Source organism: Diabrotica virgifera, chromosome 2, assembly GCF_917563875.1.
Source record: "Diabrotica virgifera virgifera chromosome 2, PGI_DIABVI_V3a".
Taxonomy (NCBI): domain Eukaryota; kingdom Metazoa; phylum Arthropoda; class Insecta; order Coleoptera; family Chrysomelidae; genus Diabrotica; species Diabrotica virgifera.
Genome location: NC_065444.1, coordinates 2121235 through 2137880, shown reverse-complemented (window position 1 = coordinate 2137880; position 16646 = coordinate 2121235). Strand labels below are relative to the sequence as shown.

General features: G+C 32.2%; 1 protein-coding gene across 2 annotated transcripts in view; it reads left to right on the top strand.

Annotated features, from left to right (window-relative positions):
* The window catches only part of LOC126879940 (stimulator of interferon genes protein homolog), a 91602-nt gene that overhangs the window by 64109 nt on the left and 10847 nt on the right, over nt 1–16646 (top strand). For both annotated transcript variants that reach the window (XM_050643315.1, XM_050643316.1), the window contains exon 5: nt 15206–15481. In XM_050643315.1, the coding sequence (XP_050499272.1) occupies nt 15206–15481 (276 nt within the window). The remainder of the gene's footprint in view (nt 1–15205; nt 15482–16646) is intronic.

Sequence of the window (16646 nt, the reverse complement as noted above, 5' to 3'; positions counted from 1 at the left end):
TTAGTATTTTAAACCGATTGTTTATTACGGGAAAGATAGAAGCCATAGGTAATTAGTTCTTAGAAAATTAAGGTAAAGAAAGTTTGGAATTTTAAACTTTTTGTTTAACCCCGAGTAAAATTTGTAGAATTTCCCGAAAGTAATTATTCTGATGGTAGGAATATTTTTGAAAGTATGAGTGGTTTTTCGAATGAAAAAAGGAGTGGGGAAGAAGAAATGTCTCTGATTGGCTTAGAAATTTGGAATGGGGAAAGTTTTGTTTGAATGTTGAGACAGTTTGGAAAATAAAATATTATTGTGTTACCGGCATTCGAGAAGAGCAGTCAAAAGTTTTCTTGCGTAGTTCAGAAGCAAGTACTAGTGGTTGCTTTTGATAGTGAGAGTAGCTGAAAGTGGAACGAGAGACAAATCAAATCGAGAAAAAATACCTCTTTGATTCTGTAAAGTCCAATAGAGTAAGTTACAAGAATTATCGTTATTAAAATTATTTGTGACACCAAGTAAAAAAGATACTTGGGTCTCAGGAGATTATTGTTGAGAGAAAGAGAGGAGAGAGTTTTGGAGTTTCTTGAACGAGTACTGACAAAAAGAGGCCTGGCTTGTGTTTTGGAGAAATAGTTGCTGGTATCTTGCTGGATTGTTTGCTGAGAACGGAGAGGGCTTTGATTGGTAGCCTAACATAATCAACAAGGAGGAGCTGTTTGGGTCAAGAGGAGACATCATTGTGTGTGAATCAAAAAGGTCAGTCAATAACCTATCAGGGGTGGCCAAGCTTCTTAATAGTCCGAGCCACTTTTCACAAGTTGAAGTTTTTCGCGAGCCGCAATAAAATACTTATTCAAAAAGTATCTATGTATAGAAGGTATTTACAATTTTTTTAACAGAACTTTTACTTACTGAAAACCGAAATACAATTACGAAATATTTAAACTTAATTACATTTTTGTTTTCCTTCTTTTAATAATTCTTTAGAATTTGGTGATTAATATGTGACTTCTCAGTAATTCTTTTAGATGCTGGTTAGGTAATATTGATCGGTGTTAGGATTTCACGAATTATAAAATGGAATAAAATGGTCCACACAAGTACATTGTGCCTAATATGGAAATAATTCGACAAGCATTCTTTTTTAGGGTACCTTCTTGGATTCTGGTACAAATTTCCAAAATTCGGTATTCGGCGTCGACTTATAGTTTTATTTTCGAGCTTGATCTTCTTGCGTCTCTATTAATTTTAATTCTCCAGATGTTGTTTGGGTCATATATTGGTAATAATAAAAAATTCACCTTATGAACTATGTTCATTTCAAATGAATTCGGAAAAAAATGAAGAGACGATTTAACATATTTTAAGTCCTCAAATCTATTTTGGAGTTCGGTCAATATTCCTTCCGGCTTTTTTTATATACCTACTCGTTAAGTTTTTCTAGTATAATATGGTAAACATTTTTTTCTAAGTCGAGTAAAATGACTTAAATGCAAAATGTGTACCTAATACAAATTACAAATTACATCTGTACAAGAGTTATACAAAAATCGGTTTGGATTCGGTTGATTACTGACTTTTACATTGCGCCACTCTTATGTAATGTTCGTTAGCGCAGTTTTCGATGTGTCATATCATTCTTATCTTGGATGGAAATGGAATTTGTTACAAAGTCTTTCATGTTTGTTGTCAGTAAATTAAAAGACACTTTGAAACACATATTATGGAACGGTAATAATTTTTTTAAATAATATCTAATACAAAATTGAAAAATAACTCGGATACAATCGAGACCCACAAGTAATCCTTCAAAGAGCCGCATGTGGCTCGCGAGCCGCAGTTTGGCCACCCCTGAATGTGATAGATTTTCTTTATAATCAGAAGTTAAAATTTTTACGTAAAAGCATATGCATTTAAGATTCCAACATTTCAAAAATTTAATAGGAAGTATAAGTAATTTGCGAATACCAAATTTGTTTGTTTAGCTTGTTTTTTATTAAGGGTATAAGAACAAAGCGATCCATATTTGTTTGAATTAGATTAATTTATATGGTAAAAGTTTCTTTTGGACAATTATGCCCACAGGATTTATTTAACTGATAAATTTATAGAGCATTGCTTTTGATAATAGAGGTATTTGTATGTGTTTATTTATGATTTTTCTATTTATTCCCTTTTCCTATTCTATCCCGATAAGGATTAACTAAGAGATACTGAAGCCACGTTAATTAAATTTTTTATGACAAAGGCACCCTGAGATTTTTTATTAATTTTTTATGTATGATTTGCGTTAATTAAATAATTAATCAAAAAATAATAATTTATATAAAAGTACATAATAGAAAGCAGATCTTAACAATATATTATATAGCTGACTGTAACCATTAATCACAAAAAAATTATTTAGTAAAACCCTTTATAAAAGGTATATATTTATTAAAAGTCCCTTAATTAAATGACTACATGACAATCACAGAACGTTTTCGGAATGAAAAGATCATCATCAGTGCTGAAAAAGGTTAATCACATGTTGAGCTACAAAAATATGTGGGTAAAAACCCTCTAAAAGTAGTAGGTACAATTTATGGAAAATTACATTGTTATATGTATTAATTTAATTATAAGTCTTCTTCTTCTTCCTTCTTGTATGCAGGCTTTAAAGCCTGTTTCTTCTTCCATATCAGCCTCCTAAATTGTTTAAATTATCGCGCCATCTTTTTCTTGGTCTGCCAATACTTCTTCGTCCATTTGGCGATTTATCTCGTGCTATTCGTACTATCCTATCCTCTGCCATTCTACTAATGTGTTCGTTCCACTCCTGTTTCCGTTTTGTCACCCATCTATTCATATCTTCTACATTGCATGATCTTATGTTTTCGCTTCTCTCCCTATCGAACAAACTTTTCCCTGATATTCGTCGAAGTATTTTCATCTGTTGTTTCTAGTAGTCGTCTCGTTTTAGATGTGTCAGGTCTTGTCTCCGACGTGTATGTCAATATAGGTCTAATTGCTGCTTTATAGATTCTTGCTTTTGTGTATTGTCTTAGGTGTTTGTTCTTCCAGATTGTGTCATTAAGAGATCCCGCCGCTTTACTTGCTTTTAAGCTTTGTTGTCGTACTTCCTCTTCAACATCTCCGTAACTGGTTATATCTAATCCCAGATATCTAATTCTTAATTACTTAATTATAAGTGATGGTTAAAATTGTTTCAGATATAGCACCAGGTATCGCCCACCAGATATCACCCACGTGACTCTTCACGTGGGTTGCTCACGTACGGAGAATACCTATTGCTCACGTCCGGATGATATGTCCTCACATTACGGACAGCCATCCATCCAATGGCACTACAGCCTAAACCGGCATTGGCCTCCTTCAGCAAGCTTCTCCAATCATGTTGATCTACTGCTTTTCTTTTCCATGAACGCGTTTTTATGAGGTTTTTGGTATCCTCATCTACTTCGTCTTCCCATCTCTTTTTTGATCTTCCAACAGGTCTTTTTCCTTGCATTCTTGCATTTAGCAATTTTCTGGGGATTATATTCTCATGCATGCGGACCACGTGCCTGCCCACCGTAATCTCTGCAGTTTAATGTATTGTGCTACTGTTGGTTCGCTATATTGTTCGTATATTACCCCAGGCTGTGGGTGAAAAATAGGTCGATTTCAGGATATAATTCAGAAATTTTTGAAACCTATCAGGTGTTGTAAAGGACGATGCCAGGAATAACTTCTACTAAAATGTAACCAAAAATATTGTGCGCTTTTTTTTATTGCGATTTTCATTTGTTAAATTTGCAATTTAATGATTTTTAATTTTTCAGCTTAGGATATTGATTTTAGAGAAAAACTTTTTAATAGAAAGTTGTAGTAAATTAAAAAACTTACAATTTGAGGTACGGTAAGTTTAATTTAGTTAATTGGTTATTGCAAAACAGCCTGCGAAAGGTCCAAAATGGCCGTTTTTTACAATTGCATTATTTATTGTACAAATAATTTTTTTTATTTTTTAAAGCATTAAAATGAAGATCTTTCAATTCCAAACATAAAAAAAAATTGTAAAGCCAGATTAACGAATTTGTTGCTTAGATATTATAAATTGTTTATCCCAAGAAGTCAAATGTCGAAGGCTATAACTTTTAAAAAAATTGTAGAGAGTTGATGAAACATCTAATCTCCTTCTAAAGAGTTATATTTTCATATTCTGATGTAAATAAATGCGTAAAACATTTTTAAACCTCTAATTTTTGGGTTTGAAAATAAGGGGGCAAATTTCGTTATAAACATTTAGAGCTGAAGCGGCCCTGTACATCCTATGAGTTTCTAACTTACAGATTATTCTTGCTGAAGACGAAACGAAGATTTATAAAAAAAATAAAAATTTTCTACAACCAACTGAAGCCGAGATAATTGTTTTTTTTTCTTAAGTCGTAGTGCCTTTATTTATAACAATTAAGAAATTATTTTACAGTCATTGACTAAAGAAAGACGTATATTATCTTAAAATAAAAATTATTATAAAATATAATTACATTTAATTATTAAAAATTATTTTTAAAATCGGTGCTTTTGCGAGCGGCCGAATTTTGCAAATCGCCCGGCTCGCTTCAAATCCGCGCGGTCGGAAAATTTTTACGTAACTTGTATTAAATTTTGTCAGAAAACAATTTAATAATATTACCATTATAATATACAGTCTATTTACCACTGTATTTGTTTTTCTTGATAAACTTTTATATGTGAAATTTCATTTCTGAAGAAATAATATTACAAAAATGATACATATACTTATATGAAATATGTATATAACTATATTTTTAATTTTTTCATTGTTATATAAATATAATAATAATAATGTTACTTCTTACTATACTATACATTATTTTTACATATTATTACTATAATATACAATATAAAACTTTTTCTTCTTGTAGTGACTATTCTTTTTGGATTTCACATATAAAAGTTTATCAAGAAAAACAAATACAGTGGTAAATAGACTGTATATTATAATGGTAATATTATTAAATTGTTTTCTGTCAAAATTTAATACAAGTTACGTAAAAATTTTCCGAGCGCGCGGATTTGAAGCGAGCCGGGCGATTTGCAAAATTCGGCCGCTTGCAAAAGCACCGATTTAAAAAATAATTTTTAATAATTATATTTTATAATAATTTTTATTTTAAGACTTTCTTTAGTCAATCATGCCTATTCTGTAACTCATTTCGATGATAGAAGTCAGTAAAATCGAATAGAAGTGACCAAGTCGAATAGAAATAGTCCAAATCCCTATTCCATAACTACTTCGGAATCTCTACAATCGTAATGTGAATAGAAATCACTTCGACAGCATTTACCCTGTCGAGATGAGATTTCGATTATCGGAATTGTGGTTGACGCAAGCGCATTTTGTTTTGTTTTGACGTTTATATTTTATATATAAAAATAATTAATTACATACTACTTATTTATAATTATTTATAGTATTTGTACCTTTTTTTAGCTGCTTAATTTTTAGTCTGTGGTGTTATTTGTTTAGAGAACTATATATATTTCATTTAGACATGTTGTACGAGTATGAATAATTGGACCTAACCTTATTTATTTGCTACTTGGCGTCTGAATGTTTCCCATTCACATTGTTGCCATATTTTGTTCGCATATTTCTTGTACAATTGCAATCAATGGTATAATGCACAAGAATAGCATACGATAGACTTCTTATGCGTTAATTGATAAATAAATATTATACCAGTATACTTGTATATTTATCAGTCAACGCTCATAGTCTGAACAAATTATAGAAAAGATGCCATTTTTGGGAAAAGCTGTTTAGCAGTTATTTCAACTGGAACCGAATCTTAAAGATTGCATATTATTAGTAATATCAATTTTAAATAATTTATTAATAATAATGAATTAATAACATCAATTTAAATATCTTTGATTTAAAAGCATTTATACTTCTTATCTTCACTTATCTTTTTTATTTATCAGATTATCTTCTTTTTTATATCAATTTTAATTAACTTTAATTTAAAACCATTTATCCTCTTTTGAGCTTTTTGCATCCAGTATTTACACGAATATTTTATTTACTTCTCAAAACTTTGAGGATAGTATGAAGAAAGTATGAAAACATTGAGGAAATGGCAACGGTGTCATATTTCAAGTAACAAAATAGGTCACAGAACACAATTTCGCTGGTTACTGCGCGGTTGCCACCTCCTCAGAACCGCGTGAAATAGAAGTCAGAGATTTCGATTACGATATGAGTTACAGAATACCGATCCAAACACAAAAATGACGCGATAGATATCAAACATTCCGATTTTGGGTAATTACGATTCGACTTGGTCATTTCTATTCGATTTGTTAAAAGTTACAGAATAGGGCTGAATGACTGTAAAATAATTTCTTAATTGTTATAAATAAAGGCACTACGATTTAAGAAAAAAAAAACAATTATCTCGGCTTCAGTTGGTTGTAGAAAATTTTAATTTTTTTATAAATCTTCTTTTCGTCTTCAGCAACAATAATCTGTAAGTTAGAAATTCATAGGATATACAGGGCCGCTTCAGCTCTAAATGTTTATAACGAAATTTGCCCCCTTATTTTCAAACCCAAAAATTAGAGGTTTAAAAATGTTTTACGCATTTATTTACATCAGAATATGAAAATATAACTCTTTAGAAGGTGATTGGATGTTTCACCAACTCTCTACGATTTTTTTTTTTTCAAAAAGTTATAGCCTTCGACATTTGACCTCTTGGGATAAACAATTTATAATATCTAAGCAACAAATTCGTTAATCTGGCTTTACAATTTTTTTTATGTTTGGAATTGAAAGATCTTCATTTTAAAGCTTTAAAAAATAAAAAAATATTATTTGTACAATAAATAATGCAATTGTAAAAAACGGCCATTTTGGACCTTTCGCAGGCTGTTTTGCAATAACCATTTAACGAAATTAAACTTACCATAGCTCAAACTGTAGGTTTTTTAATTTACTACAACTTTCTATTAAAAAGCTTTTCTCTAAAATCAATATCCTAAGCTACAAAATTAAAAATAATTAAAAATTGCAAATTTAACAAATGAAAATCGCAATAAAAAAAGCGCACAATATTTTTGGTTACATTTTAGTAGAAGTTATTCCTGGCATCGTCCTTTACAACAGCTGATAGGTTTCAAAAATTCCTGAATTATATCACGTTTTTTCACCCACAGCCTGGGGTATATTTCTTTATTATACCTAATTAGCCAGTTGTTATTTTCACTTATTGGGATAGGCTATACATTGTTCATCAATATCCCTTACATCCCTAATGAGTATTCTTCTTCCTCTTCAGCCCGTTTGCATCCACTCCTGGACAAAGGCCTCCCCATGACTTCTCCACTCTTCTCTGTTTTGTGCTATTTGGTGCCAGTTTCTTCCCATTTTTGCTTTGATGTCGTCTAGCCATCGTTTTTGTGGTCTTCCTCTACTACGACTGTGCTCGCGTGATTTCCAATGTACAATGTTTCTTCTCCACCTTTCGATGTTTTGTCGTGCCACGTGTCCTACCCAGTTCCATTTCATTTGCGCAATTCTTCCAATTACATTTTCCACCTTCATCCTGCTTGGCACTTCCTCATTTCGTATATGTTCCCTCAGAGATATTACTAACATAGCTAGTTCGATCGCCCTCTATGTCGTTCTCAATCTATTGGCTGATACCTCTGTAATAGTGATGTTGAAAAAGTAACTATTCGTTACAAAGCACTCGTTACTTACGAATACCGAAAGTAACGATTACTATACAGAGAGGCAAATCGTTACTTTGATTACTCTGATTACTTCGTACCAATCGTATCAGAGCGAGTAAAGACTATTGTATCTACTTTTATTACTTTGATTACTCTGATTAATTCGTACTTCGTGAAGGTCGTTATTATATCGGAATACCTATATAAAATACCTACCTACTGAGAAATACGATTTTAGATATGATTACCGGTACTCAAATACAAAAGAAATCATAGTAATTAAATCATTTTTATCTCTTAAACAGATTGGTCAAGGTCTTTGTTATATCGGAATACCTATACAGACCTACCTACTGAGAAATACGATTCTCGATATGATTGCCGGTACTCAAATACAAAAGTAATCATAGTAATCAAAGTAACGAATACTGTAAATGATTACTTTATACAAAATACCTACCTACTGAGAAATACGATTTTCGATATGATTACCGGTACTCAAATACAAAAGTAACAAAAGTAATCATAGTAATCAAAGTAACGAATACTGTAAATGTAAATGATTACTTTATACAAAAGTAACGATTTGTAACGAATACTCGAAAGTAACTATAATCAACATCACTACTCTGTAAGTGTCATGGTATCCATTCCATAGCCATAGGTCATAACTGGTTAATGAGTATTCATAGAAACAAAAATGGTTTTGCACTAAAAAGACTTATTCGTAAGTGCAAATTTGAATAATTGAAGTAAAATAAAATGTTTCAATTTATAATCTTTGTTTGTGTGATTGAACGTTGTATAAATAGTAGATGTTGAATTAGTCATCGATTTATCTAAATTGTGGGTAAATAATACGATAATCTTAAGAACCACAATTTTTTAATCACAATATCTTCACACGCGCAAGTTTAATGATAATAAATATTAGTCATTACTCTCTAATGATCTCCTTTTTTTTTCATATTATACAGTGCGTCCGCAAAGCTCTGCAAATTCTAATTTGCGATTACATAATTTGTTTTCTATAAAACTGGGAATATGTCATAGAAGAAACTGAAGTTATATGGTCATCTTTTATTGTTACTCCCTTTGTTTTCCAATATAAATTCTTAAAAGCATGTACCAGGAACATATGAACAAAAAAGGTGACCTGGGTGGGATCCCCTTATCTGACCTCCCGATTTAGTTTTATATGATGACTGTTTTATGTAACTTGTATTGCAACATTTGTTGTTGGTATTCACAGTATGATACAAAAGTATGGAATACATTCATCATTTTCAGAAACAGACGATTTTGAAAAATCTTAAAAACATGTCAATTTTAATTTTTGAATGGCCATTGTTGTTATTCCATTTCTGTTTCACTTAACTAAGTACATTAGTACATAAATGGAAGAAAAACAACTTAAAACAATCTGCTATGCAGACGATGCAATACTAATCTCTCAAAGTCAAGATGCTTTACAACATATAAGGACATTTAATGTCCTTATATGTTGTAAAGCATCCCATGATGCTTCATATAACAATCTGCTATGCAGACGATGCAATACTAATCTCTCAAAGTCAAGATGCTTTACAACATATAAGGACATTTAATGTCCTTATATGTTGTAAAGCATCTTGACTTTGAGAGATTAGTATTGCATCGTCTGCATATCAGATTGTTTTAAGTTGTTTTTCTTCCATTGATACATAAATGGAACATTTAATGTCCTTATATGTTGTAAAGCATCTTGACTTTGAGAGATTAGTATTGCATCGTCTGCATAGCAGATTGTTTTAAGTTGTTTTTCTTCCATTTATGTACTCATTTAAGAACAATAAGAGCCAAAAGAAAAAGCAATTAGAGAGTGGTGTAAACAAACGGACATGTGGTGACTGTCCAAAAACTTACATCGGTCAAACTGGCAGAACCTTTGAAAAACGTATAACAGAACACATAAGGGCTTTTAATAATAGCACAGATAAACATAACGTTATGTTAATCTGTGATAATAGCAAAACAGATTCTAAGTACGCACGTCACCTTCTAGATTATAATCATTCTTTTAATGAACAGTTTCTCAAATTCTTCATATTCAAAATAAAGGCCTTAAGCTATCTTTATTAGAATCTATGGAAATCAATAAATTAAAAAATACAGATGTTGAATGGGTTGCATATGTGAGTTCATTTCAAATGAGGTAAAGAAACACATACTTACTCACAATCATTTAATTTACTTCGACGACCGGTTTCGATCTGTACAATATACAGATCATCTTCAGGTCGGCGTTACAAGTGATTAAATGCTACAATTAAAGAAAGCTAGAGTTAGAACATTGTCTGGTTGTATCTAAATGCAAATAGAAAGCCAAAAATTTTGAAAAAGTATGTAACTGTTGACAACAAACTGATACATACGTATGTACACATATGAGAAACAGGTACTCATAGGCACGCATACGCACATAGATGTATGTGGTTTATGACTATTTGTTAAATTAAGTTATATTTTCAAAAAATTTTAAAAAATTCTTAAAAACCCTTATAATTTTGATCTACTTACATGCCGTTACAAGGGATGCTTTGTAAGTTCATCGATGACATGTTTAAACGTCCAGATTATGCTGATAGGATAGCTAGGTAGGGACTGAAGGCAGATGTGTGATGTGAAACAGTGACAGATATATTAGTAATGAGAAAGACAATGTTCGGTTGGGAATATTAATAAATGCAGCTAAGGTGTAAATTGACTTACTGTAAGCACTTGTACGATTGTAAAGGTCTTTGCTCTTAGGTGTTTTTTGAGCTATGGGCAAAGGTCGTAGTAAGGAAAAAGACAAATAGGAATAAGTTGCAAGTTTATATTGTTCCCAGTCAAAAGACTAAGGGATGTCAGTTAGTTTGTATCATTGTAGTTGCCTGACATTAGGATATCTATGAAATGTAGAGAATTATAAGAAAATTGAAAAATAATAAAATAATAAAAATTAAGAATTATAATTAGATAAAGAGAATGTCAAATTAATGTCAATTTACACCTTAGCTGCATTTATTAACATTCCCAACCGAACGTTGTCTTTCTCATTACTAATACATCTGTCTCTGTTTCACATCACACATCTGCCTTCAGGATCCATTTCCAATTCACTGTGTTTTGACCTACGAAGCATGTCCGTTTACCCAGACCCTCACCTAGCTATCCTATTAGCATAATCTGGACTTTTAAACATGTCATCGATGAACTTACAAAGCATCCCTTGTAACGGCATGTAAGTAGATCAAAATTATAAGGGTTTTTAATAATTTTTTAAAATTTTTTGAAAATTTTAAAAATATAACTTAATTTAACAAATAGTCATAAACCACATACATCTATGTGCGTATGCGTGCCTATGAGTACCTGTTTCTCATATGTGTACTCTCTCATATGTTTCTCATATGTATGTATCAGTTTGTTGTTCTGAAATGTCAACAGTTACATACTTTTTCAAAATTTTTGGCTTTCTATTTGCATTTAGATACAACCAGACAATGTTCTAACTCTACCTTTCTTTAATTGTAGCATTTAATCACTTGTAACGCCAACCTGAAGATGATCTGTATATTGTAGAGATCGAAACCGGTCGTCGAAGTAAATTAAATGATTGTGAGTAAGTCTGTGTTTCTTTACTTCATTTAAAAAATACAGATATAATTCTGAATGACTAATTTGAAACAAACAGCTTCTAAACTCCTCAACGGATTCAGTTAAGAGACTTTATAGTGCAGACACTTAGTAAAATACATCACTTAAGAAAGACACTCTGTCGAAACAGCTCTAGTGACACTAACTTGTAATACATTTTGTGGAAGTATTGAAAATTTTGAAAACAAAAGTTTTTAGTGTCTTATTGTTAGAAGTTACGACACCATAACTTGAAATAATTACTAAACATCTCTCTAAACTTATTATTTACACAGATGAGACCAGAATTCAGTTATAGAAGTCAAATGGAAGAAAATTCGTCTACAGAAGAGTTTGAGAACGGTATGCCAGGTGTACCTCATCCTCATACAGAACGTTAGTTCTGGTGTTGACGGTATAACTCAATGGGGCGGTTGATCATGTTTTGCCATTATTTGCCAGCCATATTGGATATGACAGATTCGTCCTAATGCATTATAAACTACTATAAAGACTATAACGTACGTCCTCATGTCGTTAGAATAGGGCTTTTCATTCACAGTCATTTGTTTCGAGCTTCTGTCATGTGTCACATAATATTAATATATCTACGTCATACGTTATTGGTATAAAACTACTTAGCCACACCATGAAAATATGGGAAAGAGTAATTGATAAACGGATACGTGAAGAGACCGAAATATCCGATAATCAATTTGGCTTTATGCAGGGTAGATCAACAACAGATGCAATTTTCATTATAAGGCAGTTGATGGAAAAATACAGGAGTAAAGAAACAAACGCTCATATGGTATTCATTGATCTTGAGAAAGCATATGATAGAGTTCCTCGAGAGATTCTGTGGTGGGCACTCAATAGGAATGGAGTCCCTGGTGAATATGTAAAGATTGTGAGGGATATGTATGAGAGAGTAACGACTAGTGTTAGGACAAGTGTGGGAGAGACTGATAAATTTCATGTGAAAGTAGGATAGCACCAAGGCTCTGTGCTTAGTCCGTATTTATTCTCATTAGTTTTGGACCAGATAACAGCGAAACTACAGGGTAACATTCCATGGTGCTTAGTGTATGCTGATGATGTCGTGTTAGTGGGAAATAGTGAAAGAGACTTAGAACAAAAACTGGAACAGTGGAGACAAACTCTGGAGGAAAAAGGTTTAAAACTTAGTAGGACAAAAAGAGAATATTTGGAATGTTCATTTAAAGATGGAGTTACTACAAATAAAATGGTATCTTTGGATGGTGAAATGATTGTGAAAGGCAATAGTTTTAAGTACCTAGGATCGGTATTACAGAGTAATGGAGAAATAGATGAAGATGCATGCAGTAGAATTAGGGCTGGATGGATGAAGTGGAAAGAAGCGAGTGGTGTGTTGTGTGACAGAAAAATTCCAATGAAACTGAAGGGAAAATTCTATAAAACAGCCGTAAGACCGGCTATGATGTACGGAACTGAATGTTGGGCAGTGAAGAAGAAAAAGGAACAACGAATGCATGTGGCGGAAATGAGAATGCTTAGATGGATGAGTGGTGTGACAAGGAAGGATAACATTAGAAATGAGTATTTGTTCAAGAATAAGGCTATAACATATTAAAAAATTACTTAAATGGGACAACAGGTTTAGAAAATTCGAAACATCAAAAATGACCTATTTTGTGGGTGTCCCGTTTTCTCTGACGCGCAGTGTATTTACGATAGTTTCAAAATATTTCGTATTTTTGTCCATGAGTGTATAAATCCTAATTTTTTTTTCTCACAATAGCAAAACAAATACTCCCTATAATTTCCATTCTATATATTATGTTTAAAATAATGTATGATTCTGAATTTGTTACTTACAGATATATTCGTTGTTTAGTCCGAAAACATCACGTACAACTATAATAACTTCACCTAACAAACACTCACATCACATACACAACTACTCGTAATAACCAATGTAGAGGACTTTGACAAGGACAATATTCTTTGTGGGATTCCCCGGGTGCTTTTGGGTCACCAACCTTGTATCTACTTGGCGATATTCTAATTTTATTTTGATTGAACAGTGCTGGACTATGTAGGAAATTAATTTTTTGGGAATCATATTATTTTATTAATTTATTTATTTTTTGTGAAATAAAAAAACTTGCAATAGTCCAGGCGGGATATATTATTATGTTCTGAATTGGACAATTTTTTGCTGAAATCACTCCAGGATGTACCATGTATCAATAGGGCTTTTCATCGATTTTCATTTGTTTCGAGCTTCTGTCATATGTTGTATAATCTGTGTATACGAATATTATATACAGATTATACAACATATGACAGTAGCTCGAAACAAATGACTGTGAATGAAAAGCCCTATAATCACGATATGAGCCGGTCCATAGCCACCTTTACTGAACAAGCCATGAACTTGAAATTTGGCAACATCTAATGGTAGACCGGTTAAGTCTGTCAGTTCTCTGACAACTGAAAAAAAAAACTGAAAATTTTTGAATATTTCGTGCTATAAATTATAAAGAGCTTTAATTAAAAGGTATGTTATTAAGATGTTTCTAGTTCAAACAGCTTGTTGTTTGCAGTAAAGGAGAGAGAACTGGAGCAGATTACTATGATTATTTGCAAAGGGATGGTTTATGCTTAGCAACGGATTCAGTAAAATTTATTTATTATCACCTTTGTTCAACATTTGAATTTATTATTAACAATCCCAATCCTAAAAAATTATTTTTGCAAAACAATTATTGTCACCTGATGTTATTATGATATTTGGTAATGAAAAGTTTACAACAGCATGAAGAATTTCACTTAAATTTTGAATTTTAGTGTGAATGTGGGGAAAATGCCTTCAAAGTTTATCTGCTGTTATAAAAATTATGTGTAATATTCTTTTAAATAATTATACAAAAATAACAGCCATAAAAGTAATGAATCTTCAAAAAAGTATAAAAAGAAAAATAACGATAAGGGCGATAACAAAAAAGAAAGTTATCTACTCTAAACCACAACAATGCACATCAAACATTGTTAGCAATTGTTTTTATAGTTATTTCTAGCGATATTTTGCATATAATTTAAAATAAGATATTATTTATCTAAAATAAAGTATTTTACACATTTTCTTGTCATTCTTTTTTTGTATAATACCTAAACGTTACTTACAAGGAATTACTTTTAATTTGATTTTGTAAAAGCTTCTAGTTAATATATTTTCCTGTTCGACTCAAAAAATACTATACATTTTACTTGAATTTGTAATTTAAAATCGTGGTTTCGAAAGCGGTAGTCCGAAAGTCAGACTACCGACGTCATCAATTGCGACGTTGCCTTTTTCTCTTCGTGGCTAGTAAAGTAAAGGTGGCTATGGCCAGTCGCAAACCTTGTTCTCAATTTTTTATTTAACGAAATTTGAAACAAATCGAAAAATCTTGCTTTTTGCGCCCGTATTTTCGCCTATAACTGAAAAGAGATTGCTCATTCAAAAAAATTGTAGGAGGTAAAAGTTTCCTTTTTCAATTTTGTATAATATTTGACTAGCTAGAAATTGAAAATTTAATCAAATATGCGCTCTCTGAGGAAACCCCAATAAGGGTAGAAACTAGTTAGTGTTTTTGGCGCTCTCTGAACTAACTAAAGAAAGACCTCTTGTTTCGGTTCGCAATGAAACGATTATTTATTATTTTCATTGGTTGTACTCCATTATAGTAATTCAATATAGTATTGTTCTACTTTTCTTTAAGTAGTCTGTCTATAAGGGAATTGTTGCTGTCCCAATCAATTCAATATTTCTTTATATTTTTAGGATTCTGGCCCGCTTAACGACTCTCTATGGATAGCTGAGGATAATGGTTTGGATTACGGCTCTGGAATGGCATATTCCTTTTTCTTTGGATATCTAAATCTAGTTCTTCCAAAAACAGGTAGAGAAGATAAGCATTTGAAAGAAATCATGGAAGACTACGAAGGTAGTAACGGCATAACGTTTGCCGTACATAAACTATTTATACTAATACCGAAGTCAATGAAATGTTTCGTTAGTTTAAAGAACGAATATTCGCCATCTGTGGATGAAAGTAGAGTAAGTATAGCTTAAAAAATACTTTTCCTTCTTGACTGGCTTTACAACTCGGGGTGAGTCTTCTCTGCAACCACATCCTAGATGAACCGACTTTAACATCATCCTTCCATCTGTTTCTAATGGAAGGGCTTACTGATCTACCTTGGTCTACCCCGTCTGGTCTTTCAAAAATGACTGTCTTTAACACTCTGTCTTTCTCTGCTCTTACCACATGACCTGCCCATCTTATCCAGTTAGCTTTTATATGTCTGACGATGTTTTCAGTACCATACAGTCACGAATTCAGCGTTGCAGTGCCTTCTCCACTCTCTTGCCAGTTCATCTATTTGAGGGCCAAATATCATTCTGAGAATGTTCCTTTCAAATACCAGCAGCTTATTTATTTCCCGCTGATGCAGAGTTCGTGTTTCACTTCCATTATGTAACAGCTGGGCGAATTATTGACATGTACCTACAGTCTTAATTTAGATCGTCTTTTTAGAAGCTTAGATCTTAATAATGGTGATACGGAATATAATGCTCTTATTCCCCACAGTTATCATTGCTGAGACCTTTTCTTCTATGTTGTCATCTTTGATTGCCGCCTCATGATATTTAAACTCTTTTACTACTTCGAAGTTATAATAATAATAATATGTAAGCACTACGAGCCTAGTAGGCCCATGGCTTGATGTACTATTCTTTTCCACTCCTCTTCGCCTTTTTCCTGCCAGTGCACTAGATAGTACCATTCTGGGAATTCTAGATGGAATAATCCTCTGCACATGGCTCAATCATCTAAGTCTTTGCGCCTTAATTACTGCTAATATGTTAGGATCTTGATAGAGCTCAGTTAGTTCCTTATTTGTTTTCTTACCCATTGTCCATTTAAGCTTTTCCCACCGAAGATATTGCGCAGTATTTTCCTCTCCCAAACTAATACCAACTCTTGGTGTTTTTTTGTTGTGACCCATGTTTCAGAAGCATACGTTACTATCGGCCTTATTACGGTCTTGTAAGTTCTTAGTTTTGCTCTTCGTGATATATTTTTACTTCTTAACAAACCATTAAAGCATATAGCGCGGCGCTACTTCGAAGTTGTGGTCATTAATAGTTGTTATGTTCTGCCAATGGTTCTGCCTAACACTTGGTCTTGGATTTTTGGTTACGAACATGTATTTTGTCT